Source organism: Archocentrus centrarchus, chromosome 13 (assembly GCF_007364275.1).
Source record: "Archocentrus centrarchus isolate MPI-CPG fArcCen1 chromosome 13, fArcCen1, whole genome shotgun sequence".
NCBI classification, from domain to species: Eukaryota; Metazoa; Chordata; class Actinopteri; order Cichliformes; family Cichlidae; genus Archocentrus; species Archocentrus centrarchus.
The window spans coordinates 23484993-23500671 of NC_044358.1; the positions used below are offsets into that span (position 1 = coordinate 23484993).

Genomic DNA, 15679 nt, shown 5'->3' on the forward strand with positions numbered 1-15679 from the left:
GCATTATGTCACTCTGGAGCTTTCCAAGCTTGTTGCATGACGTTTGACAGGCAAGAGGAATGAGGAAGCAGGAAATATGGGAAGTGTAGCGTCTAGTGATTTTGGAGTAGGCCAGAATACAGAAAAAGGGATATTTAGGCAGATGTGGCACCGTGTTTAATCTTTTTTTATTGTTAGGGTTAGGTACACAGTGGCTCTTTCACAAGTCTGTGGACTTTTAGGCCACTCAGCAACAACTAAAATACACTTGTAAGACTTTGTGGCTTAATGCTAAAAAGGTTTGCACAGTTTGGTTTGACACAAATTTGGAAGTAACTCATGCCTTCAGACAGTCTTTTCTTTGAGGCATTCATAGCGTTGCACTAACATTTCAGTGACAATAATAGTGGTGTGAAAAAATAAAATAAAGTCAGAAAGCGTGCAGGGAGGGAGGGTACATCTGTTGTTTGGCTATGCGTGAAAGGGCCTCATGCTGATGTTTTTTTACTTCTTGTGAAATACAGTAGTGACTGAGAGAAGTAGGGTTTTTTTCCAGCCCTTGAACATAAACTGTAGTTTCCATAAAGCCACCAGCAGCAACCCTACTTGTTCACATGAGTCAGGACTCCCTTGCATGGCGAGATCAGCTCATGCTAATTGGTGTTCAGGAACAGGCATATGCACCACTGTCTGACAGTCACTCAAGCACAAATGCCAAAAGTCTTTCTGACAGCATACATGTACCTAAAGGGTCCCAAAGGAGCAGAATTTGTCAGGATGCCATGCGCAGTCAGTCTCTAAAAGCCAATAAGAGACTCTGAAATGAAAGATGCAAAAGAAAAGATGTGTAGCACAGTGCTCTCACTACGATTTAAGTTGTGTGTATGTGTTTGCACACGCATGTGTTGTAAGTAAAAGTGGTGGACTCCCCTCAGGACTAGAGGAAGCAGACTCTTTAATATTTCAGAGCAGTGATAAATAAGTCAGACAGACTGCAGACAGATAAGGTGACTCTGCGGGTTGATGCGAGGGGGTGTGGGGAGGACGAAGAGGAGGGAGACAGAGGTATAAAGGCGAAGGGAAGTGGGAAATAGATATAGCAAGGTGGAGAGAGATACATCAGGTAATAGAGACAAAGATGAGAAGACAGGTGAAATAGCAATAGGGAAAAAACAAAGCAAAGATGACACATCTTTGGCAAAAAAAAAAAAAAAGAAAATGTCTACTTTAAAGCTTACCTTAAACATTTCACCAAACAGGCAGTATGTAATAAACAGTTATACCCTAAAATAGTTCAACAGATCAATCGGGTCTGTGATGCAGAAGAAGAAACCTTGTCCTTCACTGTTCCCACTTCCTCCTTCACTCTCTCCCACACACACACACACACACACACACACACACACACACACACACACACACGCACGCATGCACGCACACACACTCCAACTGCACCTACAGTACTAAGCTGAAGACACTCAGGGCAAATGACAGACTTTGATTTCTGCGGACAAAAAGAGATCATGAGGGGACTGGAAAGCAAGAAGAGATGAGTAGGTGAGGCGGAAGGAAGGAGAGTAGATACATTGATAGGAGGGAGGAGATGTAAGGAGAGAAAACAGAGACAGTTACTGTAGGGAAAGGTCAACAGAGACAGAAAGCAAGTGTGAGAGAGAAGATGAAAAACAGACCAAAAGAGGCAGAAAAGTACGGCATGCTTTCTTGAGGGGAGGAACTGCCCCATGGTGCCGTGGCCTTCAGTCTGGCAGACTTATGATCAAAAGATGATAAAGCTCCACTGGCACTTCATACTCGTAACTTGCTATATTTAACTTCTATCTGTCAACTCTTTGCTTCAGACAGATTCCTTAAGTCTGTGAATCTACAGAGACATGGTGCAAACAGGAGTTTTGCTGCAGTCCTGGAAAATCTTTAGGCTGTGACCAAGGCACTGCCTCTCAGCACATCCGCTTTTATCCTCATCTCCTGTGAAAGAAATAACTTCTTCCCTGCCTTTTCTCCACCTCCAAACAGCAGCTTTAAGCTCCCTCTTCCACTATCTTCACTTATACTTCTGTAAGCCAGAAGCATTTTTATTTCTCAGCTTCTATTAGTCCCTCTCATCTCAGCAACTCTCTCTCTTTCTGTCCTCCTCCTCTCTCCTTCCCTAAATAAAGGCACATCTCAACCATACCATCATTTTCCCTCTGATCGCACCCTGAATAGAGCATCTCTTCTCTTCTGGGCAGCATTAGTATAGCTACCAGCTCTGCTGCTGGATAAGCTCATTAAATCAACTCAGGAAGAGGGCAACATACAGACTTTCTCTGGTTAAGGTGCAGGTACTGGATGTGTAAGCACATATAGGTCAAAAAGGGCCACCAGAAAGGAAAACACAGCTTAATTGAATAATTAAACACATACACATGACTGGGACATGGATGATGTAAAAAAAAGAAAAAGAAAAAAAGAATAAGAATCCACAGAGTGAATTTAATCCCACTATCCCCAGTGGGATTATGGTAAATCTAACCAGCTCTGTTGTCTGTTCTACTCGTTATAGCCTCAGCTCAGAGTTGAAGAGTGCAGGGATCCTATGAGGCTTGAGGTTCATAGGATCCCCATAAGGTTAACATTATCCCCATAAGGTTCCCCTGCACCACAGTAATCAATTACTATTCCTGTTTATCTGCCTCTAAAACTTCCAATCCACCCAAAGCCATCATCAGCCCATGACCCAGGGCACACTGGAAAGATCCTTTTATCGAAACTAATTTACAAAGATACTCAATGTGGTGTATATATATATATATATATATATATATATAGTACTAATTTTTCAATTTTTCAAGTAATTTTTCAAGCATGGACACAAACACTCTGGATCAAGGTGAGGACTTGTTGTTTTTATCTGAGTAATTACTTGGGGGGTGGTAAAAAAAAAAGAAGCAATTTGAAAGCTTTCAAACAGTTGCAACCATTTTATTTTTCAGTTAGGTACACTGGCTGAAGTGTGCACTCCTTCACAAAAGACACATGCTCTATAATATTCATTGCTTTCAAATAAAGCCAGCATTGTGATTTAAATGTTAACAACTTAAAAGCTGCATGTTTTCATTTTCACATTAGCATTAAAAGCTGGTACATACTGACATACAACGCAATGACAGTTTTAATCTACATAACAGACCAGCCGAATTTTCATACCAGAAATTGCCTGGTGCTTGTGTAAAAACAAGGCTTATTTAGGTCACTAGGGTCAGAGAATATGAACAACCCATTTCAGATTCTCTGAATGAGGCCAACAACACCTCATGAGGCCTCAAACATGCACTCAGCAGATCACAGTTCCACAGATAGGTTAAGCGCAGGCTTTGCTCTAAACTTGCAGTGCCCTTCAGCCTCTGCTGGCATGCTTTAAGATTACACAAATAAAAAGGTCAGACAAATGAAGATGGGAATTAACTCGCAATCCTATTGGAAGATTAAGTTTATTTATTGCAGTTACTCTGATGAACATGTAGATTTTTCCTTCAGCCTGTTTACAAAAATATCTCAATCTGCTTCTTTACCCTTCTGCACTGTCCTCATTCTTCCTTCCAATTCCATCTTCAACCTCATCTGTTTTCTCTTTAGAATAAACAACTTACAGAGCAGATTGTCCAAAAGCCTTACTAGTTTTAGATTAGGTCCTTCTTTATTTTCCAGGGAACTCATTGAGGAGGGTCGTGCAGGGGCAATGAGAAAAAAACCTCTTACAATTGTGAATCTCAAAGGGCCATAATCAACAGTGCATGGCAGAGATCCAGCAAGACCTTGATATACAAACATACATCGTCTGCCTGATAATGCATGCACATACACACACACACATACAAATGTGTGCATAAGATCCCTCTGCCTCCCAATTTTAATCACAAGCACAAGTTAATGACATTCTGTGGAGTCTGGTCTTTTTTTTTTTATCTTATCCCATGAGCTTTTGTTGTAGCATAAATTAAAGACAACCTGGCTCAGGATTGGTTCACCGCTGAGTTTATTAGAAGATTTGTAGCTCACAGTTCTTCCCCTGAATAGAAACCATGTGTAAATATCAAACATTCATATCAGCTGCATTCCTTTTGTCTGTGCAGCACATGTGTGCAGCAGACCGGCCTCAGCCTGTTAACTTTAACTATGCACACACCAACATATGGTCAGAAAAAAAAAGCAGAAATCTCATTTTATAAATAAAAAACAAGCTGTTCGGTGTTTTATTATGGGCAACAGTGGAGAAATGGTTAGATCTGTCGCCTCACAGCAAGAAAGCTCTAGGCTTGAACCCGCCGGCCGGCTGGGGCCTTTCTGTGTGGAGATTGCATGTTCTCCCTGTGGGTTTTCTCCAGGTAAGCTGATTTCCTGCCAGTTTAATTGGTGACTCTAAATTGGCTGTGGTGTGGTTGTGAAAGTGTGTGGTCACCTATTGCTCTGGCTCCAGCCTTCCCGCAACCCTAAGCTGATTAAGAAAATTCAGTTCTGTTGTATTTACATAGCACCAAATCACAACAACATATGGCTAAAGGAACTTTACATTGTAAGGTAAAGACCCTAGAATCAGATGACCCCCTATGAGCAAGCACTTGGGGACAGCAGGAAGGAAAAACTGCCTTTTAACAGGAAGAAATCTTCAGCAGAACCAAGCTCAGGGACGGGCAGCCATCTGCAGCGACCGGTTGGGGGTGAGGATTGATTTTTTGGATTGTTATGGATTGATAGTTTATTATGAGAGGCTCTAGAAGATTAAAATTTATCTAAGGTGGCTCACCCAACACCTGGCCATTTATACTAATAAGAGACAGTGCCACACACCCAGCAGGCCCGTTTCCTTTTTACGAGGATGCATCTGCCCTACCTGCAGGTCCACTTGGCTAGCGCGAAGAGAGGAAGAGCCACAACTGTGAGGTATACAAATATCAAGACTCAGGCTCTTTGCACACACAATCACAACAAAGTTGCTAACTCTGAACAGCTGCAGCTCGCTACCTCCTCTCAGCCAGCATTCTTCTCCCACCATCCTTCACTGCCAGCGAGCAGGCAAACTCCAACTGACTCGTCTATTTTCTCAATCACACAGAGACAAACAAACAATTGAGTAGCTGGCGCTCGCAAACAGAGTTAGGCTTCTGGAGCTGGATTCAAATTTTAGATGATGCAGTGCAAGCATTCTCAGACTTCAGCATTTTGTTTGACAGCCATCTGAGAATGCAGCCCTCTCAAAACAAAGTGCAGTAGCCCAATTAGTTCCAGCCATGTGATTAGATTTACAGACTGTTAATCAGCTAGAAACACACATAATACAGTCTAATAGCATTTTCTTTGAGTCCTGCTGTAGGTGAGCATTATGCATTCAGAGGTAGACTCGTAGTTTTGCAATGTTTCAAACTGGATTTTAAAGCTATACTTTGAACACTATGTGCGTTCTTGGCATTTAAAACTAGGGGAAAACATCACATGGGGTAACATATTTGTTCACCATGTGCACGCAAAGCAGCTGAAATGGCAGCAGGAGGGACAGGTTGACATGGCCTTGAAGACGAAGATCTTGTGCGCCTTTCACTCACTGTCAACCCCCCTAGGAGAGAGGAGGAGTCGGAGAGAGGAAGTTGAAAGGGTGAAAAAGGGAAAACAGGGTGACGGACAGGTGGTGGTGGAGGGTGTTTGGCAACCAAAACACAACAGCTCTATAACCAAACCCACATCACAGCTCAGACTAGCCCTTCTGGATTAAGAGTGCAAAGCTGAAACTTCACAAATAACTTTCCAGACAAGACCTCCTCTCAGAAACTCCACGAACACAGTGTGATGTCATTTGATGTGCGTGTGTGAACGGTGACCTTGTGGCTTCCTTCTGCTTGAAGGAGGCTGTATATTTAGTCAGGGGGGTTTTAGCTGAAGTGTTCGACAGCAAGGGTGTTAAATTATTGAGCAGTCAGTGCCAACAGGGAAGGATGGCACACGAGGCTGGAGAATGTCCTCTTATCTGGTGCTACATGCTGTTAGCAAACACACACACACACACACACACACACAGTCCTGACACAGGTACACACACCCATCAAGTCTGAGAAGGCCATGATTTTATTAACTTACTAAATGCTCTTATCTTTTAAAGAGAGTACAAGGGCTGAACGATACACAGAGGCAAAGAAAATGTTAGTACATTTGGAGGACTTCTGAACAAGACTCACATTTATTTTATGTAAAATGATGACAGAGGACAAGAGGAGATTACAGATGTTTACTCCAGGGCAAAACATTTAGGTTTCCTGACAGACAGCAGCCTCATTCATGCATTTATTTGCTGTGTTTCACTCCTCGGTCGCTCTCTGGCGGTCTTGTCACCACAAATAAGGCAAACCTGACTACCCGGGACAAATTACCAAAAGGTCAGAAGACTTTTCAACAGAACTCTCCAGCTCTCTGGTTTCTTCTCTTCTGCACAAGTATTTTCCAAGAGAGCATGACTTCCCTACGCTCGCCGCTCTCTGCTTCACTTGACTTAAAGGAAGGGCTGAAATGTGGCATGACAGCTTTTGTCACAAATAGCAGAACTGAGTACAACAGGATAACAGCAATAATGAGCAATTTTACTTATTATAATTAGATCCATTTCTCTCTATCTTTTTAAAAATATAATCAAAGCACAACGTAAATTGCTGGGGCTTCCAGTGTCACTTAAGAACTGCTGTTGATGCTTCAGCCAAATGGGGCTTCCAGACAACACTACAACGGCACCACGGCACTCCAAATCCAATTATTTTCGATGGCTTGCACTGTGCTACGATGGTCTGTCAGTGCATTGATCAAAGCAGCTAGTTAAACTTTGACCACTGCATGCTGTGACTAATACCCATGCGGTCAACAGAAACAAGGCATCCAGCTGGGCGTCGGTAAAGCAAAATGGAGAGAAAGCTGATACTGTGTGCCTGAATTCTGTGAATTGTATGTGTGGTACAATTCAGGGTATGTAGTTTGCTTTATTTTTGCAACCTTAATGGAAAAGTCCCATCTTGGAAAGAGGTTTCCATTTAATGTTAACAGTGAGGTAGCTTGTTGTTGATAGGCAATATGTTTCATCAGATATAAGTTAGGTTTGTTTAAGTGTTAATGGTCAATAGCTCTACAGATTAAATTGTTCTTAAATGATAAAAAAAACAAAAAAAACTGATAATTTCATATGACAAAACTTTTCAGATTTCTTCACTTAGAGATGTGGTTATAAAGACTTGTGTCAAAACTGCAAAGTTAAATTTCCTTTTAGAAAGAGGACAAAGTCAGAGGGAGCTGTAGCTTCCATGTAGGCTGTTGTGGCCAAAACAGCATCGAATTTCAGGACATTACAGTTGAGCTTTGCATCATTTGACCCTTTGGGACCAATTCACAGCGCACAACCCAGTGACTGATTTGACGTTTAAAAAAGATTAGCATTTCTTTGGTTGCATGACCTTCAGGTTCAAGAACTGTAAACATCTGAAAAAGGCACTTTGGTCTTTGTGTCATACTTTGTGACCCAGCTGTCATCAGCAGCCATAGTCCTTGATTTGAAAGTCAGTTAATTTCTCACTGAAGCTCTCACCCTCTGAACAAGTTTGAGGTCTCCAAGTGGTCATTTCAGGACTTTCAGGTAGCAATCTGAAAATAGCGGCTACACTGAAAGCAGTCCAGAGCTGCCCAAGGAGATGACCTTCAACGGGAAATCAGCCCAGCAATGAGCAAAGTGTCCTGTATCTGAAATCTACATGAATCTCAACAGTCTGTTCCACCATGCAAACATGCTAACGGGGGAATGGGCTGGCTGGTGGAACCAGAGTGCCAACGTATATATTTGAAGTCTTTAAACCTGCAATAACTGATTTATTGTCAACATCGGCCATATTTTCACACACTACTCATTATTTACTCTTATGTTAGAGCCATTTTGGGCAAAATCCTTAAGAAAAATGTTTCTTTCTTTAACTGCTAGACGTCAGCTGTGTTGGCCGTTTAGATGTGCACTGTGCAATGCAGTCATAGCAAGCAACTGCCTGCTGAAGGAATATTCATGGTATATGCCACATATATATCTTATATACGTTTACTTCCCTGAAAATTTGTCTGGGAAATAACATAACTGATTAAAAATAAAGAAACTTATAATGTTCCGTGTCATCATGACTGTACAATGAATCACACTGATGAGGACTACACAATGATAGAAATGGAGACTTCGAGGTCACCCTGTTGTTGAATTTCTCTGCTTTCCACATTCTGTTTTGTAATCCAGACTGATAAGCTATGACTATATGACAACTGTAACTTGAATTAGAAAGTGCCAGTACTTCATGCCATCTCACATGAGTATGGTATGCAGTTCTGACCCGGATTAATCTGTAAACTGTTTGAAAATGGCTTGATTAAATTTAATATTTGGACTCCTTATTCCGATGAAAGAAACACGCAGAAACCTAAAGGCTTAAAAACAGCAACAACACACACTTTTATTCTTATAAATTCCTTCACTGCTATGCCCAAAAGCACCACAGATGAGAGCAGTGTGAGTGAACAAAAACAGTAAAGTTGTGGACCATAAAATAAAAGCAGTGATCCAAACAGTGCCATTAAAAGCTCCATAAAGCAGAGGTGAACAACACAGTTGGGTGATTCCTTTATAATATAATAATACTTAATACAGCTGATTACAACTTTTTGATTACAAAAATTAAAATCCAATAGTCAACATCCTTAGTGTATTATATAAACTTTCTGAGGGTACTTAATGTGAAGCAGGTGGCTCTTCTTAATAGGTTTTTGGTGGTCTGTGCTCTTTGCTCAAGTCTTCTCGCTAACATCAAACTCCCCCTCTCTCAAACTGCTTCCTCTGCAAGCTTGCAACACACACACACACACATTAATATTCATACACCCAGGCACATGCTGGTGTCCTTGGTCTTGCTACTCCTTCTCTCTCTCTCTCTCTCTTTCTCTCTTTATTTGCTCTCTCTCTCTCTAATCCTGTAAAGCCAACAGTGCAATTAGTCACATGCCGAGTCTTTCTTTCATCTCTCCAGTGAGAGTGAACTCAGGAGGAATTCAAACTGCTTGGTATCTGTGCTTCTGGCGTAAACATGTGCATAGACACATTAAAATACCTCAAATTCAAACAACACTCTGCCAGATTATAACAGGTCCTTGGGATATAATAGGTGGACCATCATCAATCTCTCTCAAAAGTCTTGTCTTCTCTGCAACTGAAGAAACTGCATTAAACTTGAAAAAAAATGGCCATTCAGCCTAAAATTGATGCAAAGGTAAACTCAGGACAAGCTAAGACTGAGAGGAGTGCTCTGAAAATGATCACCATCCCTGTGGTTTCAATGTTATTTGTGCTCCTTCGTGCTGATCCCGCCGCAGTCACCTCCTTCACAGTTAGGAACCGTATCTATTACAACCCACTCACAAACTCCACTGATCGAAACAGCATGAGAGAGTGAACTGTGATGGAAATCCACAGAACAAAACTTAAAAGGATGGGGAAACAGACAGAGGTAAAAAGCCCCCGCATTTAAGTTAAACAGGCTTATAGTGAATGTCTTCTCTGTACTCTACAGTTAAGGTAATTTTGCACTGCCTGAAGCCACAACCTGAGAGTGAGACAGGGAGGCAAGAAGGACGACTGACTCTCTACATCCCGGTAAGGAACAAATGGTTCATGTTGCCATTAAATGGACGGAAAGCCCAGGGTTATCACTTTCATGCAGGTTATTCCCAAGTGTCAGCTAAAAATCAATCTCCATTTAACTGATAAATCCCTTCACTGAGCCAACATCTAATATGACGGGGACTGCCGAGGATATGCTCATATTAAACACCGATTTTTAACACTTTGAAAATTGAATTTGCATTGTGCGCGCGTGTGTGTGAGTGTGAGTGGGTGTGTGGTGCAAAAAGATATCGAAAGAAAAAAGGAGATTTCCAGATATTATCAACCACTCACTGACAATGTATTTTTCTGCTAGTAAACTGATTGGTTCCAGTGCAGTGGTGGAAGAAAACAGACTCAAATGAATGAAGACATCCATTTTCTGTCTCAAAATGCATCGCAGTAGGAGCTGGTCATCTGAATGCACCTTAATTTGGCATACGATGTGTCTTTCAGAAGAATGCACACACGGCAACATTAAAGAAACGAATCACACTCCAAACTTAACTAATCATGAACTGAGAAAAAGCATGAAGACTTGGAGATATTGTAGCAGTGAAAAGCATGGCACACAATGTGAATCACCACTTCCAGTTAGAACTTTTAGAATAAAATCAGAGTAAAAAAACTGGAAGCAGACACTGCCTGAAGTTGAAGTTACAGGCTTTGCATCCAGGCAGCTATACGCACAAGAAATCATGTGATCACAGGTGGGCAGACCTTTGATTGTGTCCAAAAATTATGCACTCATTCACACTTCTGTTCAGGCAGTTCTATGTAGCACTATATAGTGAGCTCTTTGGTTAAATGCAAAAACAGTTGGACACTTGGACTGGGGTTATTTTCTCAACACCATTAATTACATCATTGCTGCTGAACAATTAGAAACTGACAGGTGAACTTTGGTGACATAAAAACAAACGTGCAAGTGTTTTATTACAGATTGTTTATATTTTCCCAAATATAAATACTTTGCAGCTGTTTAATTTGTGATGCGTTGCTTTTCTTCTTCTCGCCTGTCTGATGTTTTTTCTTACTATGCCATGCTTGGGTGATGACCATCAGTTGTACGCTACTTTTTTGCGAGGCCTTGTACCATACTTTCAGTCTACTGTAACTGCACGGCTCTACAAAACGTTAAACTCACTGTGTAGTCTACTATCCAGTCATGTGAAAAACTAAATATACTCTTACTGCTTCAACAAGAATTAAGAGGGTAAGTAACAGCACAGTGTTGCTAATCAAATTCACTTGATTAATTGACCATGAGCAAGTGTGAGCACCTCTATAAAAGCAGACGTTTGGCAAGCTTGCTGGTCTGGAGCATTCAGGTGTTTGTTAAAACACTGCCACAATCTTCCTGGGAGTGAACGTCCCAGAAAATTCATGCCAAGGTCAGACCGTACAATGCTCAAAGAAACTGCAAAAAAACCCCAAGAGCTACATCTCAGACTCTACAGGCCTCAGTTAGCATGTTAAATATTAAAGTTCATGACAGTACAATTAGAAAAAGACTGAACAAGCACAGCTTGTTTGGAAGGCTTGCCAGGAGAAAGCCTCCTCTCCCTAAAAGGAACATGGCAGCACAGCTTAAGTTTGCAAACTTGCGTCTGAATAAACCACAAAACTTCTGGAACAATTTTCTTTGGACAGACGAGACAAATGCGGAGATGTTTGGTTGTAATGCACAGCACCATGTTTGGCCAAAACCAAACACAGCATGTCAGCACAAACACCTCATACCAACTGTCAACCATGGTGATGAAGAGGTGATGATTTGGGTTTGTTTTACAGCCACAGGACCTGGGCACCTCGCAGTCACTGTGTCAACCATGAACTCCTCTGTATACCAAAATATTCTCAAGTCAAATGTGAGGCCATCTGTCTGGCAGACAGTGCTTGTCCTGTTGTGTCATGCAGAATCAAGAAGAATCAAGGTCCTACAATGGCCCAGTCAAAGTCCAGACCTCAGCCTGATTGAAATTTTGTGCCGGGACCTTAAGAGAGCTGTGCTTAAACGAATGCCCGCAAACCTCAATGAATTGAAGCAAAATTGTAAAGAGGAGTGGGACAAAATTTCTCCACAGTGATGTGAAAGACTGATAAAGTCATACAGAAAATGATTACTTCAAGTTATTGCTGCTAAAGGTGATTCTACGAGCTACTGAATCATGAGGTGTAGTTTTTCACAGGACTGCACTGAGTCAGGCAAAAACCTTCTTTCTCACATGACTATTTAGTAAATCTAGAGCACTTGTGGACACTGCCTTTTAATTCAGTTTGACTTTTTGGAAAAGAGCTAGGCAAGCTGTTTGAAGCTTACTGCCTGCTTGTTCCAGCTCCGTAACTAAATGCAGGAATGAAAAAGATACCAATCTTGTACCGATCAATTTCTTGGCAAGAAAGCATCTGTCTGCCTGTCAATAATGGGATACAGAAATTACAACTTTCAAACCCTCCGTTTAGAACCTGCACTTTCTCACAGCACCTGCTACATGCATTAACAGCAATGGATTACAATAAGAAATTGAATTCTTTGCCAAGCTGATGAATCAGTATCATAAATATAAACCAGAGTTGGTATGCAGGTAAACTGTCAGCTGTTCTGATAAATACGTTCATGTATTTTTCTTTAAGAAGACAAACTTACACATTTGCAGCCTCTTAGTTATGAGCATTGGCTTCTTTTCTTTTTTTATGTAATTGTAGGATGAATGTGTTGAGTTTGGACTCTTGACAAAAAGAAATGGTCATTGACAACATTGGGAATTTTTTTTTTTTTATTTCCTAGAATTACACAGGTATCAAATAAAACAATTGGCTGCTTTATCAATTATGTAACTGCTGGTGGCAGCCCTTATTGCAATTTAACCCACCTTTTTCCCTCTAAGTTAGTGTGCTCATACACCAGTGAGACTGCATTTTATATTTCTGTTCATTACAGGATTTGTAAACATCCAAGAAGGGTTGAAGTCTTGGATGCTAAATAGATGATGGCACAAGTCCGACATAGCTTTAATGACTGTGTGTATGTGGCCTGAATGAGCAGTGTGTGTGTGTGTGTGTGTGGGTGTGTGTGTGTGTGTGTGTGTGAGAGTGTGTGTGTCTGTGTGTCTGTGTGAAGAAATTGAAGCATTTGACACCTCACTAACAAGCCAGCTGAGGCAGCCAGTATCCTGATGCTGCCTTGGGCCACACAGCATCACTCTGCTTAATGCCCTCTGGCTAAGTATAAACATAAAAATATCAACATCCACCAAAGACAGGAAGTTTTTTTTTTTCTTTTCTGAAGCTGCTGACTGGCAACCATTTTCCACACTTCAAAAGAGGGCGTGGGAATAAACTGGTGCCCATGGACATGCAACGATAAAACAGACTCTTCCATCCAAAAGCAAATCCTAAGCATCTCTTCTCGTTCTCCCACTCGCCACTGACGCTCTCCCACTCTTTTTCTCCTCTTTTCTGGCAGATAAATGAACATATCTCCTATTTACTTCCCTTAAACACATACGTGGTAAGCTGTGGCAACACTAACAGGTTAGGCCACTGATGGCTAAAAATGAACTCCACAGAGGGAAGAAGGCCACAGGGAAACCCAATCCAATGACCACTTTTGGTCAAAAGCTGCAGCAGCCAGCGCCGTGGCCTAAAATTTAATTTCCCCATACTAGAAAAGCCACCTCAATGCCTTTGGCTGCCTATTTTTAGCATGTTATCATTCAGCCTCAATCAGAGTACAGCGGTCAACCTCAGGAGTGAGGATTGTTGCTGTGAGACAGTTAAAAAAAAAGAGAGAGAGCTTCTCAGCAACCAGAAGTGGCTCATCAAAAAGGGTGTAATGTTTAATTCAGAAGAGAAGAGAAGAGAAGAGAAGAGAAGAGAAGAGAAGAGAAGAGAAGAGAAGAGAAGAGAAGAGAAGAGAAGAGAAGAGAAGAGAAGAGAAGAGAAGAGAAGAGTCCAGTCTTTTAGTTTGTGTTTCTTCTTTCTATGTGGTGGCTTTGTTGCATCAGCACTGTCAGCTGAGGGCACAGTTGAAGCCTGAGAAAACAATGCCAGAGCAGAGGCATGCTATGACTTCATAATAAATCAGTGTTTTCATGTTCCCATCTAACTGTGGCATCATGTCAAATGCTCTTTTTCCCCTTTAACTGACAACACTTCTTAAGGGTCATTGTGAGCTGCTTTGTCAGGCTGTTGCCTCGATGCCCTGACATTAATTAGCACCAAAGAAGCAGAAAGCAAAGGAGAACAACTGTAACCAGCAGACTTGTGATCGATGTCAATATGGGGGCCAGCTAGCTGTGTAGATGACTCTGAAGAAATCTGAGTTTATCCTTCTCCCTCCAGCTATAATTGTTTTAGACCATGAGGGATGGAGCCCCGCTTTGGAAAAACAAACCCAGGAGAGATTGTTTTTGGATAGATTTAAGCTGTAAATAGAGAACATGCAGCTCCTTTTGCCATCTAAAGCAGATTTTGTCAGTGAGGGTGAGTGTGTTTGCAGAGCTGTAACAAGACAACCCAGAGGCACCGGTCTCTCTGTGTGTGTCACTTGGTTTGTCCTAATTAAAGTCATAACATGCACCCATCAATGACATCAGGACATCAAAGTGAATCCTCGAGTCCCCGTCTTAAAGAGTCTGTGTTAAAACGTTCAAGACATTCATTAATTTGGTTTCTCCTTACCCTACGTTGCATAATCCTGAATTAGTTTGTGTTTAATCAAATTACCATAGAGAAAAGCAATTACAGAGGAAGCAATGATGAGCTATAGCAGAAGCACAGCAGCTCTGCCCAATGGCAGGATGGTCCTTAAATATGTCTGCAACTTTATCACTACATATTAACTTCATGTAATCTAATATGCTGTAATAAATGAATTATGAGATAGACTACATCACTTGTGACAAAAATATCTGTTCTGAAACTGAGTCAGCTAGTTGGAAAAATAAACCAAACAGCTGGATCTCAACTCTGGACTGGATTTTGATCGCTTCTATGGGGCTTTTAACATCTTTTTTTAAGCCAATGGATATTTTAGGTGTCCAGAAAGTAGAATTTTAGCCCTTCTACTGATAGTTTATTAAAAAGTAAAATAAGGCCAAGTTTGGTTGACAATGCAGACTTGGATCTCTGCTCTATTTTCATTTATGCTTTTAATGAAAAAATAAAAGCAGGTCTGAGAGCAGGACTTCAACTGGACCAGACATAACTCATTCAAAATTGAGGATCACTCAGTCCAGCTTAACCCACACTTTAGCCCCCATGGAGATGACTTTAATGTCCCCTGGGTGCACACACTGAGAAAAACACTGGGAGCGTAACTGGGACAGACTCACCTCCCCTCCGTGGCCATCAAAAATCCCAAAAATTGACGGGTGGCTCTTGTTGACGATGTCAGTGAGCACCTCGAAGCGGTCCTCCATGTGATCTCGACGGCCTTGGATGGAGTACACGGCCACGTTGTTACTCTTGAACTCCCAGGTCTTAGAGAACTCTGCGTCCAGGACGTCCAGCCCGCCGAAGCGCTCGTTCTGCATCATCTCCGCCACTTTCCCCTTGACCATCTTGACCGCATCCCGGCTGGACTTGACGATGGTCTTCACTTCGTCCGTGTGGAAGAAATAACTCCACAGAGCCAGGCTGATGCACAGCAGGAACAGGGTCTCCGGTCTGAGCAGAAAATAACGCATGATCCGACCTAACAGAGACAGCAGGGTCATTGTATCCTCTATCATTTATTTATTTACACGCAGGAAATCGCGGCAGGTTGTGTGTCGCTCGCCCCCGCCGCAGATTTCACTCCATCGTCGTCGGCGTGTTTGCTTTGGTTAGCGGCGAAACAGACACATTCAACCGAACTATTCACACCGGGAAGCATTCAGGATATACTGGACCGACGGGTGACACTTCACTGCATCTCTATACCGGGACCCACCGGCAGGAGGGTATGGTATCAGCTCACGTACACAGACCGGGGGA

The 15679-nt window shown here is 41.8% G+C and overlaps 1 protein-coding gene across 1 annotated transcript in view; it reads right to left on the reverse strand.

Annotated features, from left to right (window-relative positions):
- Positions 1-15592, reverse strand: part of ppm1lb (protein phosphatase, Mg2+/Mn2+ dependent, 1Lb) — a 56400-nt gene extending 40808 nt beyond the window's left edge. The window contains exons 1-2 of the mRNA XM_030743496.1: positions 15508-15592; positions 15037-15460 (exon numbers count right to left, since the gene is read on the reverse strand). Coding sequence (XP_030599356.1) covers positions 15037-15435 — 399 coding nt within the window. The 5' untranslated portion in view covers positions 15436-15460; positions 15508-15592. The remainder of the gene's footprint in view (positions 1-15036; positions 15461-15507) is intronic.
- Positions 15593-15679: the final 87 nt, after the last annotated feature.